The sequence below is a fragment of the Chenopodium quinoa genome, unplaced genomic scaffold (assembly GCF_001683475.1).
Source record: "Chenopodium quinoa cultivar QQ74 unplaced genomic scaffold, ASM168347v1, whole genome shotgun sequence".
Classification (NCBI taxonomy): domain Eukaryota; kingdom Viridiplantae; phylum Streptophyta; class Magnoliopsida; order Caryophyllales; family Amaranthaceae; genus Chenopodium; species Chenopodium quinoa.
Window position 1 is genome coordinate 4,791,749 of NW_018744367.1, and position 16,919 is coordinate 4,808,667.

At 37.1% G+C, this 16,919-nt stretch overlaps 1 protein-coding gene across 1 annotated transcript; it reads right to left on the minus strand.

The window, feature by feature from the left end:
• Window positions 1-5,463: 5,463 nt before the first annotated feature.
• On the minus strand, window positions 5,464-9,982 carry LOC110696591 (polyadenylate-binding protein RBP47-like). The gene is made up of 6 exons (XM_021873929.1): window positions 9,066-9,982; window positions 7,607-8,072; window positions 6,595-6,662; window positions 6,363-6,493; window positions 6,175-6,271; window positions 5,464-6,058 (listed from the first exon to the last, which is right to left on the minus strand). Exons 1-6 carry the CDS (start codon window positions 9,603-9,605, stop codon window positions 5,891-5,893), a joined length of 1,470 nt encoding a protein of 489 aa, XP_021729621.1. The 5' UTR covers window positions 9,606-9,982; the 3' UTR covers window positions 5,464-5,890.
• Window positions 9,983-16,919: the final 6,937 nt, after the last annotated feature.

A 16,919-nucleotide genomic window follows, 5' to 3' on the forward strand; every position in this document is an offset into this window, starting at 1 on the left:
TCTCTTCCCCATAAGTGATAATATACGGACGGAGTAATCTTTTCAAAGTTAAAACTATTTTATTTTAATTCAACATTGTAATATCCCGTATTTTTGAAACGTATTTTCTAAATAATTAAATAATACTTTCTAAAAAGGGTATCTTAGTAATTTATTTTACTATTTGAATTTTAGAGCCAAAATGATATTTGAATTTTGGCGCCAAATACATTTTATAACTCAATAATTATTTTGGATTTTGGAAAGATTTATTATCTATTTATTTTATTTTTAAAATCAGATTATTTATATATTCCAGATATTTTAATTAAAGCAAAAACTATATTTTGTTATTTAGTTAATAAGGTTCGAAAATTCCTAATTATTGACTAAGATTTTCGGATTTTCCTAGTGTTAAAAAATCTGATTTTCTAGGTTAATTTATTTAGTGAATAATTGATATCTTTTTATTTATTATTTTATACAATAAATATTATTTACACGATTATTTTTAATTCCTTAAATCCAGCAAAATAACTCCCTAAAATATACTAATAGGATCCGAAAATTTGAGTTGTGGAAGCTCAATATATTCGGCCCTCATGCTTAAATTTTGGGTGATTTATTTTGGAAAATTTTATTTTTAATTATCTCCTTAAAATCTCTTATTTTTCTTAATTTTTTTTCTCCATCTCCTAAATATTTGATCATCTTATTTTCCCACCTTACATTTTCCTTGATTATTCCCCAAGTAATCTCTTTTTCCATATTATTTTTCATGACAACACACTTTCCTTAATTCTATTATTCTTAATCACCTTAATATCAAAACTTTCCATATTTCTTTCATTCTCTTCTCCAAGTAATTCCTTAATTCTTTTTACCATAATTCTTCCTACATTCTCCTACCATAATTCTTGCATGAGCTAGCCTATAAATACCCTCTTATACCTCTCATATTCTTCACACCAAAAACTCAATTCACTTCTCTTTTACTCTTCTTTTCCCTTAATTTTTTCCTACTTTTCCTCTCCTCTTTTCTAAAAGAAAATCTGCCCGTATATCTTTGGAGCCAATTTTCGGGCACTTCTGGTCAGTTTTGGGGTTTTGCTATCTCACGGAAAATTGTTCCTCTCAATATCAAAGGAGTTATGACCTCTACAAGTTCTGCCTATTCTTTCCAACGCAAATTCAATTCCCTTTAATCCTATTCCTTTATTTTCTTCATGGTTAGTTTTATAAAATATAAATACCTATTTCAAAGTTATAATTTTATACTAAAGTATTATTTTTAAAAGAGTTTTATAGTCCATGCACATTAGATTTGGGTTTATAAAGATGTTGTGATAACCTTATGGGTATGTTAATTGGAAGGTGTATTCGTGATTGAACTTTGAAAGTGTGAAGTGTTGATTGATATTCGGAATCAAGGTACGTTTAGGTGGCTAGATACCTTTGAAATTGATTGGATTGAATAAGCATGTTTTACATGATTTTTATGATGATTGAGTTAAATTGAATTGAATTATGATTTATGAAATAAAGCATGTTTTTGAAAAAAAAATGGTTTTGATAAGTAAATTGGAGGATTGATTTTATATCATCTTTTGAATGGTTTGAAATTATTATGTTTAAAGGAGTTTGGTTTTTAAAAGTATGTTGGATTGTTCTAAAACAGTTTTGAAAAAAAAAAGGTTTGATTTTGAAAGCAAATAAAAGGAATTTTGAATTATGTTGGAATTTTGAAATTAGAAAAGGATTTATTGAATTTTTATTATTAAAGCTTTACAAGCATGTTGATAGTAATCCCACTATGCGAATTTGGTAGATAAGACTTTGGACTTTGTATGATCGAGTCTTTCCTCAAGAATAGCCTTGAAATAGTAGGAGACTAGCTTGGGGGGTGTGCACACTTGGGTGAGGAATTGGTTTTCAAAAGAGGAATTGGTTTTATAAATTGTTTTTATTGAATTATTGAGTTATTGGAATGGTTTTAAGAATCTTGAGAATTGGTTTTGAAACTATGAGTTTTGGAATTATTGGAATAACGTTGGAATTGGTTTTTAAAAGCATGTTTGCAAATAAATTGAATTTACTTATCTTGCACTTTTTCGTACTTAGCATATTTTGCTAATCCGTATTTCCTATTTGTTTTGATTCGCCCTGTTTACCGTAATGGTAAATAGTGTTGACTATTTTCAGGTGGAGTCATGAATGAGCATATGGGAGTCTCGAGATTTGCTTCATCTAGTTTAGGAATGTTGGTCTTGTCTTTGTTTCGAGTACTCATAACAATGTTACTATTTTTATAAGTTTTAATAAAAGAAAGTTGAGTTTTCTGCAAGTTTTGTTGTTGAGTTAAGTATTTTGAGTAGCCTTGCGTAATCACCCGGCGGTAATACGTCTAAGTCTATCTCTACGATATAATTATACGTATTATACTAGTATTTTTGTAGAGGGAGATTTGGGGGTGCTACAAAGTGGTATCAGTTTACCGGGTCTTAAAAAAAAATTAAAATTGGGAAAAATAAAACGGTGGGTAGACATTAAGAGGGCATATAGGATAGAGTTTCGTATTTGTGTGTGAAAGTCAAAAGCTTTATTTTTATATAAAAACTATTTTCCTATTTGTGGAAAGATGATTGAGAAAAGGATGCTCAGGTTCTCTACGGAGGCCTATAATTTGTTTATCTCAAGAAAGCATATGATTCAGTTGAATGGAGTTTCCTTGAAACTGTTCTCGGAGAACTTGGCTTTCCTAATAAAGTGATTAGGTGGATTATGTGGTGTATTAGCAATGTCTCTTACTCCATTCTTAATAGTGGTTTTCCTGCTCCCCTTTCCCAAGCTCAGAAAAGGCTTAAGGCAAGGTGATCCCATGTCACCTTTCCTTTTTGCTATTTGTATGGAGTGTTTATCCAGGTGTCTGCAAGAAATGGTAGCTAATCTTGAGTTCAACTTTCATCCTGCATGTAAGAAACTCAGTCTCACTCATCTAATGTTTGCAGATGATCTTCTTTTATTTGTCAGAGCTAATGCTATTTCTGTCCAACTTCTAGTTAGTGCTTTTCAGAAATTTTCTCAAGCTTCTGGTCTCTCAGCAAATTTTCATAAGAGTGATGGTTATTTTGGAGGTGTTGATGTTGATTTTTAAGTTGTCTCGTTGAATATCTTAGGTATGGTTGCCGGTAATATTCCTTTCAAGTATTTGGGTGTTCCTCTCCCTTCAAAGAAGCATAGTGTCATCCAGTGCAGGCCTTTAGTTGAAAGGATTACTTCTAGAATTGACTCTTGGGAGGCTAGGAATCTATCTTATCCTGGTAGTTTACAGTTAATTAAGAGTGTTTTGTTTGGCATTCAAAAATATTAGGCTCAGATTTTCATCTTGCCTAAGAAAATCCTTCAGGAAATGGAAGCTAAACTTAGATGCTTTCTTTGGACAGGGAAGGGTAATCCTTCCAGAAAATCTTTAGTTGCCTAGAAGTTTCTTTGTCTCCCAAAATCTTGTGGTGGCTGAATATTACTTCCCTAGATGACTGGAACAATGCTGCTATCACTAAGATCCTTTGGGAGCTGTCTTATAAAGCTGACAGTCTTTACGTGAAATGGGTGCACATATATTATTTCAACAAGAAGGATTTCTAGAGTTTTGCTATTCCTAACAAGTGCTCCTGGGTACTTAAGAGGATTCTGAAATGCAGAAATCTTGTTGAGACTGTTGGTGGCTGGGATAATATTGTTGAAAGAGGAAAAATGCACATCAGAAAGTTATATAAGCTCCTGATTCCTCATGCTCCTAAGACATATTGGAAAAGAATTATTTGCAATAATAAGGCCTCACCTAAGAGCTTATTCATTACTTGGCTTGCTTGTTGGGATAGGCTTGTAACAATGACAGATTAATCACTTGGCATATACCTTGTGATCTGATCTGTTTCTTATGTAATGCTGTAAATGAGAGTATAGTGTTGCTCATCTATTTTTTTTATTGTTGTTTTTCTAAGAATGTTTGGAAGCAAATGCTGGAGTTACTTGGCTATATGAGACCTGTGCAAGGCGTTCAAGTTGAAAAGCAATTGGCTAGTAAAATTTGCAGGAAAGGTACAGCTAGAAGCAGGCTCTATGCTATGTGTTTTGCAGAAGCCATTCATGGTATCTGATTTTTACAGGCAGCTGCAAGTCTTCTACTCAAGTTTACAGAGATGTAATTTTTAATGTAACTTGTAGATGCACTGAAAGAGATAGGAAACTTTTGCTTATTTGATCCTATTTTGTCCTGTTCCTAGGCTTGGTGAGTTCTCTTCTTTGTAGGAGGCTTTCTAGTCCTGAGTTTAGTTTTAATAGGCAGGTTTTGATCTTGTATTTGCTAGCTTTGATTTTGGTTTGCTTGTCTGGTCCTGGATTCAGGCACCCTTCCTAGTAGGTGGTCTAGTTCCCTGAGTCTAGTAGTGTTGTTCTTAATATTTTGATGAACCCTTCCTAGAAAACTCTAGGTGTTGGGTTGCCTTGTTAGGCTTGTGTAGTTGGGGGATACAACTCAGCTTGCTGTAAGTTGTATTTGATCTTGCTTTCTTTTGGTAATAAAATTTTAATTTACCAAAAAAAAAAAAAAAAGTATGTAATGTAATCCCACTATGCAGATTTGATTGATAGGACCATTTCTCTTTATGAGTTCATAGATTGACCATCAAAATGGAGTCATTTTGTTGACCTTTAAACCGTAGGGTCGAAAATGGGTAGTCCTATACAATGTTTTCAATAAATCGTTTTGGTATAAAATTAAGATAGAGATTAAGAATAGGATAAAATCACTATCTATAAAAGTTCGGAAAAAATATTTGTACTTATTGAAAAGAAGGATCATCTTGAACTAATGATAGAGAAAGTGATGAAATATGCTAGAATGGTAGAGAAGATCAAAAGGAGGAGCCACAATCCATGATTGGGTAGTTCAATATTTTTAACAGTATAATAACTGTTAGACGGTCTTTTGCAAGAATTTGCGTTGATCTATACAACTACGCGTACTTAAATTCCACAAATAGTTCCCTAGCTGCTATATTCCAGTACAAAGTTGCTAAAATAGTGCTGATTCAAAAAGATCAATTTAGGGGTCAGAGGTGATGAATTTTCTTTCATCATCAATCGAATCTAAACAACATTCACAATACATATATAGTTACATATTTCCTAATCAAAACAAAAAGTAAGAAATTTCCCTAAATAGTAGTAGGTTGTTATTATAGGAAAGAGTCAGATATCTTGTTGAAATAGATTCTTTCTATACAAAATATACTATATGATGTCACCATTTCCCTTTTAGGCGTGGAAATTTATCAAAGATTCCTATTTGTACTACAAACATATTTAGGCCATAGAACAAATATTCTTGACACTACAATATTTCATCGTTCATAAATCATAATCATCACCACAAAAATTTGATCATTTTTTCCCAACAAAAATACAGCTGAAATCTATGCATCATCACCAAAGAATGTAAACACTAACATTATTGCAAAATTGCAACAGCAATTTTCCTGCTGAATAAATGTCTAAAATATGAAATCGATCGCAGCAGACCAGCAGTATAGTAGCCAGCAAACATATAAAGATATGCAAGCATCATATATTCTAAGGAGCAAGTTCCCCATATCATTCTCAACTTGTCCTCAATGAATGTCTAATATAATAGGAAAAAGCAACTTAGTAAGAAAAACTACCTTGGGAGTTATCAAAATTCAGTTCCACTCCACATTAGGAGGGGGAGGGGTTCATTAATATTTCTACACAACAGGCTCACACTACAAAGAATGAAACAATATGCCTAGGTAGTGCGATACGTATCGCTTATCGATAATCTTGAGGCTTTTCCTCATGCGCGCTACTTCTTCTTTTCGTGTTTTTGTCATCAGCTTACTTGTTGCTGATTGCCGTACACAGGGTAGGCTCCGTAAGCTGCAGCTGCTGCAGCATACATGCTTGGGTCATGAGGGTGTGGCACGTATCCGTAACCACCATCATATATGTGTCCTCCGTAGTAGCCTCCGTTCCACTGATTTCCATAATCACCTCTTGACTGCCATCCATAAGTGAAGTGTAATTAAGGAATGATTACAGTTGAAGGCAGAGTATAGAATTACAAAAACCTGAAATATAAACAAGAAACAAACAGGGGCATGAGAGAAAATGTACCTGTTTGTTTGCAGGGTTGCGGCCCCATGAAAGACGGACAGTTTGCTTTCCTATCACTGACCCGTTCAGCTTATTCAAAGCCTCTTCAGCATGACCTCTGCAGGTGATACAATCGACCGTTATAATGTAAGCAATCTACTGACAGTTCAGATCACAAAATTTTTTTCAGAGCATGGTATAAGCCTCACCTGTTAGCAAATTGCACGAATCCACATCCTTTCCCTACTGGAATTTTAACAGAAACTATCTCCCCATATTGGGAGAAAGGTTGCCTAAGATCCTCATCTGTGACACTAGGATCAAGCCCTCCAACAAAAATCTACAGTTATAAAAAGATAGATTCTTAAGTGAAAGACAAAACAAAACAAATTCATCTCCTAACTGTATCCACACAATAAATTACTCTGGAAAGTCTATTACAGTTGTGTTTGACGAATCTCCTTCAGATTGAGAGCCTTGTCCAGCATTGTTATTTGATCCGTATCCACCTAGCAGCAAAAGATTATTTGTAAACACAGACATAAGAGTTCATTAATGTCAAGCATCTATCTTTTGAGGAAATAGATTTTCGAGAATAGCCAAATCTTTATCATCAAGCCCCCTCCTGATTTTTGTTTTTCCTTTCTTCATAACCAATCATGGTCAATGAATCATGATATGCAATATACACTTGAGAATGACAGCTTCATGCTGCCCACATATCATATACACATACATAACATCAAAGGATTGAAAAAATGGAACCTTATTCAAATTTGGTGTTTTTGTCTGCAAAGACAGTATCTCTGATGAGCTTAATATTTGGTTATTAGCATGTAGTTGCAAATTGGTCTTTCACGAGAATATCTCTTCCTAACAAACTTATAAACTAGCAGCAACGATCTGAAGCCACTTATTCAACGATTTATGCACAAAAGGCATGTTTTACCCTATCATTAAAAAGGTTAGCAAAGAAGGGAAATTCCGGAGCTTCAAATAAGTATAAATATCCAATAATAGACTACAGAAGATAGAAAATTAAAGCACAGTAAACAAGTGCTACCTCAGCTTAGTGTTAATCCAAAACAGACTATTGGATAATTTCATATATTGGGATGACTGAAGATCTATAGAGATGTAGATAATGTGAAAGAAGTATGCAAACAAAGGTCAACCATGAGAGGTTAACTCATAAAAAGAATAAGATCAAAGATTGATATTGTTTCTACTTGGAAGAGAAGCATGACTTTAGTTAAGGTTTGATTTTTAGTTGTTTATGGATGGAGCTGCCAAATTTAAAGCAAAACTTGCTTGAATTGCTCTCTAATTTTGTGGGTCTGTACCTATGCAATGATTGCTAGAAATAACGGAGAAAAGACATTCACTTTAAGACTAGTATTTGGGCATATATGTTGTAATTCCATGACACTCAACCAAAAGCCAATGCAATTACCTTGTTGATATCCAAGAGATTTTCGAGGAGTTGCAGGGCCAATCCGCATTGGCCTGGTTGAACAATAGACACCATTCATGTCAGTCATAGCTTGAGTCCTTTCGCTATCATCCCCAAATCTCACAAAACCATAGCCTTTAGACCGACCAGTATTGGCATCGATGACAACTTTTGCAGCCTTAACAGAGGGGTATTTAGTTGCAAATAATTCATGCAACATAGTATCAGTCACATCTGCAGCTAAGTCTCCCACAAAGATAGAAAGGTCAGATCCATTGTCTGTACGCTTATCACCCATGCTAAAAGTTGCCCAGTTCAGGCGGAAAGGCTGCTCTGCGTTAGGCATCATGAGGCCTGGGTAACTCTGCAGAACCTTATCGGCAATAGCATGAGTAAAGAATTCAACAAAACCGTATCCTTCTGATGCACCAGTCTGCTTGTTGCGGATAACCTTAACAGATGCTATCTGCATCAGCAATCAAACCAAATTTAGTACAAGTCTTCAATTTGCCAATATAGGATAACAAATTTTTACAACCTAAATCACCTAAACATGAGAATATTCATGGACTTTGAGTCCTTGAACAGCAGCTAATCAATCATCAAATCACATCAAAATACATCTCAAACTCATGATTCTGTTCAAAAAAACATACGAATATATTTCAAATATAAGAGCCAACACATGATACTTAGAACAGAACAATATGAACAATAAGAGCCAGCTGATTCAATAGTAAGCCTAATAGAAACGATAAAACATATATATCTGATTAATCTGAAATTAATAATTTTTTAGCACTATTCCGCAACAACTGCTTCATACGATTATATGAAAGCCCTAACGCAATTACCACACAGATAGCATACCAAAATCAAGCTATAGGTCACACAACCTACCTAGTTCCTCAAGTTTATAGTGCCTAAAATCGAACCATTACTTTCGAAAGCAATAACTATTCTTTCACAGTATCATATCTCATTCACAAAACAAACAAATTCCTTAATTCAATTAGAATGATACTGATTCATTAATAATACATCCCAAGAAGCTAGCTATATATTACTTAAAATGGTAAGCAATTCTTCCAAGGTAATTGCTTTCCTTTTACATACAATACAATATTCAATATGCATCCTAATTTGCCACAAATATCCGACTTACTAAACGCAAACTAAATATTACTAGAAAAACCCAAGATCTAAATCAATTCAACAAACATGAACAAAAATTAAAACCCACAAAAAATTTATTACTTAACAAAATATAGCATAAAAACCCAATACAATAAATTCTTTAAACAACAAAAAAAAAAAATATAAATCCATTATAGAAACACATCTCAATCAACATTTAACGTCACAAAATACAATAAAAAGCATCAAAAAATAAAGAAATCTACAAATTAAAATAAAATAAAAAATAAAAATAATAAAAACAAAGAAGAAAGAAGAAGACCTCGCCAGCAGAAGCAAAACAGCTGCTCAAATAAATCTCATCCATCCAATGGTGCAAATCACCAACCCAGATAGTCTTATTCTCACCACTTGACCCATCATTATTATTATTAATCCCATTATTATTACTACCACTATTATTATTTCCAGTATTACTATGACTATTACTGTTACTGTTATTATGATTATTATTGTTATTATGATGGTGGTTATTTCTTTGGTGGTGGTGATGGTGATGCGGCGGTGGTGGCGGCTGCATATAAGCAGCATGATGCGGATGATACGCCGCCATATAGTGTGGCGGCGGTGGGTAATGCTGCGGAGCCGCCATCATCTGATGTTGCATTACCATAGCCGCAGCCGGGTATTGCATCCATACAGCACCTGCTGGTGGGGGTGTAGCCACAGCTCCTGCTCCTGCTCCTGCTCCTGTTCCTGACTGCGGGTTCGTTCCGCTGTTGCTGTTTTGATCAGATGATGAATTACCACCATTACCTCCACCGGCACCGCCACTGTTGTTGTTAACACTGGATTGCTGCATCCTCTTACTTCCAATCTATCTTGCTTTTGTTATATGATATGATTTTTCTCAAATTATGAAATAAGGAAGAGGAGGAGGAGAGAGAAAAAGAAAAAAAAAGGGTTTTGAAGAAAGGGAGGCTGCTGGGGTGGTAAGGGAAGATGGGTTTATTTAGATAGATAGAGATGAGTTTTGTTTTCTGTTTGTTTTTTTTTTTTTTTAAATTTTAATAAAAAAAATAAAATATGGGGAATTGGATTTGCCCTCACTCTGTAAAAAACGCGGTCACTGTCGTAGCCGTTGGATTGGATTTGGCTGCAGACTGATCTGTGCCGTCAATTGTACGGTGTGGAGCGTTGAAAGAGAGCAGCTAGCACTTAGCAGAATTAGAGACTTTTAGAGATAGAGAGAGAAACACACCATTTTGTCAATTTGTCAATTTGTCAATTTGTTATTCTTACTACTGCTGGTCGTTGCTACTCCCTTGGTTTTTTTTTATTTTTTATTTTTTATTTTTTTTTATTTTATTATATTTTTTTTATATTTTTATTTGGAACTTAAATCTAATGTAGTATATAGCATTGATTGTAAAATTACTTAATTAGGTTGACTTGTTCAAATGATGGTGTAAATTTTGGTCATTACTATATATGTTTAACTGTTTAAGCATACAAATGATGTGGTCTAAAATTTAGTAAGCTATGTAGGTTTATTTTTAGTAATGGATCTAATTGCATGTAATTTGATTTGAGTGAAGTAGTTTTGGAATGGATGGGGTGAGTGTGCAACGATATATATGTTACACTTTGGGTAAATTATCTATAAATGAATATAGTTCGGAGTTCAATACCAGCTGTATGAAGGACTAAATTAGGTTATAGATAGGTTTTTTTTTTTTCTTTACTTAATTATTTTGTAGTATTATCAATGGTAACTTGTGTTTATACATAGAGAATTGTCGATTACAGTTTCTGTTACTCCATTTAATTTTTTTTATAACGGAGCACTTAAAAAGTTCTCTTGGTACACAAATATTAAAATACATTTATGTGTTTTAAACTTTTCTTATAAATTTTTGATATCGACTATCTCCTTACCTTTTATGAAGCTGATTTCTACCAAGCTTATTTTAGGGGATCGAAATTTACTTGTAGTCTCCCCTTTCTCTGTTAAGGCGAGTTTTTGTTACATACTAATGAGCCAAAAATGAATCTTGATGACTATAATAAGCTAAAACAAGAACAATGTGAAAACTAAGAACTCGATAAAAAAAATAATAAAAAAAAATAGAAAAAAAAGGGAGAGATTGTATATAGAAATTATTTAACATTTTGTTTGGATGTATATTTACTATACAACCTGTTAAATATGATGAAATACAGTCAATGTAATTTTTGTTCCCCAAATGTTTGTTACTATTGTGTAATGAACAAATGGACAAAATAGCAGTTTACGTTATATCATACACAGCCATGAGTAGAGGTTTTAATTCAGATCTTGAAGTCAGAACGAGTCAAATCAGGTTTCGAGTCAAATAGATCAGGTTCGAGTTCAGGTTAGATTTAGTTCGATTTGAATTATGTCAAGTCGTTTACCCTTTTTAGCTGTAAATCGGGTTCAATTCGAGTTAAATTCAAGTCAGGTTCACTTTCAGGTTCAAGTTTTATCAAGTCATGTTTAGGGTGGGTTTATGGTTGGCATTTTTGAGTTCGGGTTGGATAATCTTTTAGTTATTTCATTCTTGGTTTTGGGTCAACTACAAGCGAATCAATTTTGCTCTGTCAAGTTGAACTTTTGTAATTAGGTTTTAAAAAATCTGATTAACCATTATGAGTATGCTATTGAACCTATATAATTGCATACAAAAAGGGCTAATTGACCAGATTGGAAAATAAAAAAAGACCCCCTAGTGACAATTTGGTAAGAAAAAGCAAACCCCAAGCGACAATTGGTAAAAAAAAAAAAAAAAAAAAAAAAAAAAAAAAAAAACCAAACCTCACGCGACAACAAGTAACTCAAATGTATCAATATGCTGTTAAATTCTACAACTCTATCATGGTAATCAAATCAAACTCAAGACTAATTTTGTTTAAATTTTGTTTGGGTTGGGTAAAAAATAGGTTAAGTTGACATCTGATTTCATGTTATTTTTAGGTTTGGTCAATGGCTAGTCAAGTTAACAGACAATCCCCTGTCAAAGTCAACTTAACATACAATAATCCACCATCAAAGAAAAAGCAAATAAACAGAGAATTCAATTAAGATTAAGTTACGAGTCACTATGAGTTTGGCCAGTAATAAGTTGTGTCGAATTATTAACGGTTTCGGGTCTTTATTGAGCAAGTGTCAATTTGAGTTTGGATCATTGTTAGGCCAAGTTAAGTTAAATGTTGGTTAATACCAAGTTGAGTGCGGGTTCGAGTTTGGGTCATAAAGTATCGAGTTAAATCGGTTGTCGGTTAATATCAAGTTGGTCTGGGCCGAATCACATGTCACTTGCTTCACTCATTGTTCGGTTACAAATTGAGTTATTAAGGCCATTGTCGGTACAGGTCAATTTTTTACTATATTGAGTCAATTTTTGTCAAGTCCAATTACAGGTATAATCAAGTGTATAATACACTTATCCTATTGCAATCACTTGAGAAATGATTGTACTTTTATTTATACTCTAGGCTGGGCAGTTCATAACATGTAAACCTTTAGTTTTCCGTATTAAGATGAGACGGTAGATTTGGTAAATGTGAAAAGAAAGAAACTGACACAAAAATGGGGGTGTAACTGTAAGTATACTTTTAAGGATAAATTTCATAGTCCCGTCATGAGTTAAGTAATTCACGTGCTAATGGATGAGTGATGATGCATGGTATATGTATGTATGTTAAGATAGATGTATGGCAGATATTTATAAAATGGCAGGCTTTGATTAGATTTATTCATGTTCGATCTTTGGATTATAAAACAACCAACATTTGCGGTGAACACCCTTTTTGTGTGCACATATATAAACCCTAATTTTGGTAGCCACCTTTAGACCCCTTCTATTTTTGTTACCTTAATATTCTATTTATGTGATTTTGCCATTAGTGAAGAGTTAGTGCTTTTTTATCAATTAAAAAAAAAAAAATGTGTGTGTCACTGTTGATCCTCCATAATTTATCTTTTTAATTTTTTTTTACTATTATTATAATTACGCTTGCTATTTTTTTTAGTCCTATTTAATCTTAAAAGATTGGAAAATTTGTCGATTGCAATTGATTAGGGGATTTTGCTCCCACCAATCGGAATGCGCCACGTGGGCCAATCAGGTCCTGCCAAGTGTCCCCCAGTTGGAACTGTCAGGGCTTGCCACGTGGCACGCGCTTATTCGTCCACCTTGGACCTATTATGTCATGACATGTGGCATACTCCATGCCTAATGGAGAAACCGGCCACCCAGACCCAACTTCCGAGGGAAGCCCAATCGGCCCTAGGTTAACCTAAACCTAGGATGGGCACATTAATTACACACAGTAATAACCGGCTGATCTCGCTAACAAAGCAGATTACCTACATTAAACACTCTCACCTAGAGAGACCCAATCACTTTAATTTCCGCATTAATTACTCCTTAATCAAGTACTAACTTGACCGTTGGAGGCGGAGCTCCCACCACCAGGAGTCTCCGTTATTTTGCAGGTACAGGCGTCCGGTTCCAGTCTCGGAATTGTAACTCTCCCGCAGGACATCAGAAAACCCCAAAACATTTGGCGCCGTCTGTGGGGAGAGTACTTCTGAGATGGCATCCAAGTCTGTACCGACTCCTGAAGAGAGGCGTCCCCTAGACGACCCTCAAGTTCAGTCGGACCATGATACCGAGAGTGAATTTGAAGTTGAAGCTCACACAGCTTCAGACGGGACCCTAAGGGCCCGACGTACCCGTCATACCGAAAGGAGGGAACGGGAACCTCTTCAAACTGGAAGTGAGCCAGCAGGCGCACCGCCAGTTCGGCAACAGCCGACTGATGGGTCTGCTCCCATCACAAGGAACGAACTCATGACCTTCATGAGGGACTTCAAGGGAGAGATTCAAGAGTTGATCAACAAGAAGCCGCCTGCTCCAGTCAAGGAGCATTCGGCTAAGAAACCCTCCACTTCACTGAAGAGGAAGCCAGTTCAAGGGCGAGAGGCGACTCCTCATCCTAAATCTAGGAAGCGGGAGCCACCTGCCCTTGATTTCACAAAATTCCGTTTTCCTACAGGAAATAGGAAACCTGTTCGTCATATTCAGGCGGACGGGTCGAAGCAAACATTCACAGACGCTCGGCTACTGCTAGAGCAGAAGAAGAGTGACCGATTGTCAGAGTCGGCCTCTACTTCAAACTTTCAAGACAGTCTGCGAAATGCCTCGATGAGGCATACTCAGTCGTATCATGAGAGTCAGTCAGGCGGCACCTCCCGTCAGTCCGGCTTTCATAGCGACCAGGCGGTACCAAACTTACCATTTGTGCCGCAACAACAGTATTTTTTGCAGCCACCTCCGTTTGGTGGACCTGCAGCAAAAACCGTCCAACCTATGGACTGGCAGCTACGGTTGCTTAGACTTGGTGAACAGCCGTCGGCCTTCTCCAAGAAAATTACTGAAGCCGCTCAGCCGGCCAAAGTGAAAAATGTACTAGTAGGCGCCTATGACGGCACTACTAACCCAGAAGACCATCTGATGGCATTCACCAACCTGATGTACCTTCAAGGGTTGGATGATCCCACTTGGTGCAAGTGTTTCCCAGCGACTCTCAAAGGAATCGCACAACAATGGTTCGGCAACCTGCCGACTGGTTGTGTAAACAGCGTCAGGACGCTTGCTTACTTATTTGCCTCCAACTTCGCCATGAACATCCCTGCGAAGAAAACGACCCTTGATTTGGGAACAATTCAGCAGGGCGAGAAGGAGGGGCTTCGTTCTTACATCAGGCGGTTCAACCTGATGAGAATACAGATTCAAGGGTTACCGGATGAGGTAGCTTATACTGACTTTTTTAGAGGTCTCAAAGACGGGTCTACCTTCAAATTTGATTTAGTTCGAAAAAGGGTGGCGACTCTTCAAGAGGCCTTGATTGAAGCAGAAGCCTATATACAGGCGACTGATCTGTGTACGATAAAACAGTCGGATGGGAAAAGGTTCGACAAAAGAGAAAGACGACAGAAACAGTCGTCTAACAAAGATGAGAAAAGAAAAGAGGTCTGGGCGGTTGATTCCTCTAAACAGTCGGCCCAGAAAAAGAAAAAAGAATTCAAACCATACTCCCCAAAGTATGTGTTTAACAAGGATAACCAATTTATCCTAAAAGAAATAAAGGGACGGTTCTCAATTGAGAAGCCGGTCCCCATGAATGGTTCTGCAAACAACCGGAACCAAGACAAAATCTGTGCTTATCATGATGACGTTGGTCATCACACCAATGACTGCATCAGTCTCATGCGGTACCTAGATCGCTTGGCTGAGCAAGGTGATCTTGACACTTATGTCAAGAAATCTACGGGGAACACTTCCTCAAAAAAGCAGTCGGCCAAAAAGAATCAACAGGCCGACAGTTCCGATACAGATGATGCAGTCGTCTACACCATTGCAGGCGGCTTCTCAGGAGGCGGCCCCACTATTAGGGGCAACAAAGATAATATAAGGCGGTTAGATGTAAATTCCGTTCACCAAGAACGGCCGTCCAAATATACATTTCCTGAGATTGTCATCACTGAAGAGGATCTAGGAGGGGTAAGGAAGCCGCATGACGACCCTCTCGTTATTGAATGTAAAGTGGCCAACCAAAGAGTTGGCCGAATCCTCATAGATACCGGGAGCTCCTCAGATCTCATCAGCAGCAAATGTCTGTCAAAACTGAAATATCAGACGGACTGCATACATCCGGCCTCCCACCCTTTAATAGGGTTTGGAGGAGGAGTCGTCCACCCACTGGGACGAGTAGATTTACCCATTCGCCTGGGCGAAAAAGGGGAAGGACGACACATGGTAGTCCGGTTCCTAGTAGTAGAGGAACTCTCGGCCTACAACATGATTCTGGGTCGACCAACCCTGAATAGTTCCAAGGCTGTTATAATCCCGTCTCTTATGCTGCTTAAGTTTGAGAGGGATAATGGAACAGTCGGCTCCCTAAGGGGAGATCAGAGGATGGCCTGAGAGTGCTATCTCTCGGATGTCAAGCCCACTGTTATGACCACTGGGTCAAGTGGAGAAAAAACAGACCTTGACAATGTCAAGGAGAGTGCGCCTGTTCAAGAAACAGGCGACAAAAAGAGAAAGGCGTCCCAGACAGAGTCCGCAAGAAAAGCAAGAAAATAGCAATCATTGGCAGAGGAGCGGCCGGATGAGTTCCGCCCTCAGCCGGCTGGTGAGCATGCGGACCTGATCTTAGACGACTCACGTCCTGACCGAACAGTCAAAGTTGGGACGACTGCTCTGAGAAACCTTGGTGACGACTTTCACAACCTATTGAAAGAATACAAGGACATCTTTGCATTTGAAGTCCATGAAATGCCAGCCATTAGCCCTGATCTGGCAGTACATAAACTCGTTGTGGATCCAAAAAAGAAGCCGGTACGGCAAAAGAAGCGGAACCATGGCGAAGAAAGAAGTCAGGCGGCAGCCGCCGAAGTTAAAAAATTACTTGATGCAGGGTTCATTCGGCAATGTTACTTCCCAGACTGGGTTGCAAATGTGGTGCTTGTTAAAAAGCCGAATGGCACCTGGCGAATGTGTGTAGACTACACAGACTTAAACAAGGCGTGCCCCAAAGACAGTTACCCTCTGCCTAAAATTGATAACCTGGTCGACTCAACAGCGGGTCATGCCTTGATGAGTTTTATGGACGCCTATTCTGGTTTCCATCAAATTCCCTTATGGAAGAAAGATCAGGAGAAGACGGCCTTCGTCACTGATCAGGGGTTATACTGTTACACGGTCATGCCGTTTGGTCTTAAGAATGCCCCGGCTACCTTCCAACGAATGATAAACACAGTGTTCTTTGATCAGATTGGGAGAAACGTCGAGGCATATATTGATGATATGATTGTCAAGACTAAACTTCAGAAAGATCATCTGACGGACCTCCGAGAAACTTTCGCCACACTCAGGCGGCACCATGTCATGCTCAATCCCAAGAAATGTGTATTTGGAGTTGAGTCTGGGAAATTTCTCGGATTCCTTATCAATCAGAGAGGAATAGAGGCGAACCCTGAGAAGGTGCAGGCGGTCATTGACATGCAGTCGCCTCGTACCATCCGAGAGGTTCAGAAGTTAACAGGTTGTCTGGCGGCCTTGGGGAGATTCCTAAGCCGATCAGG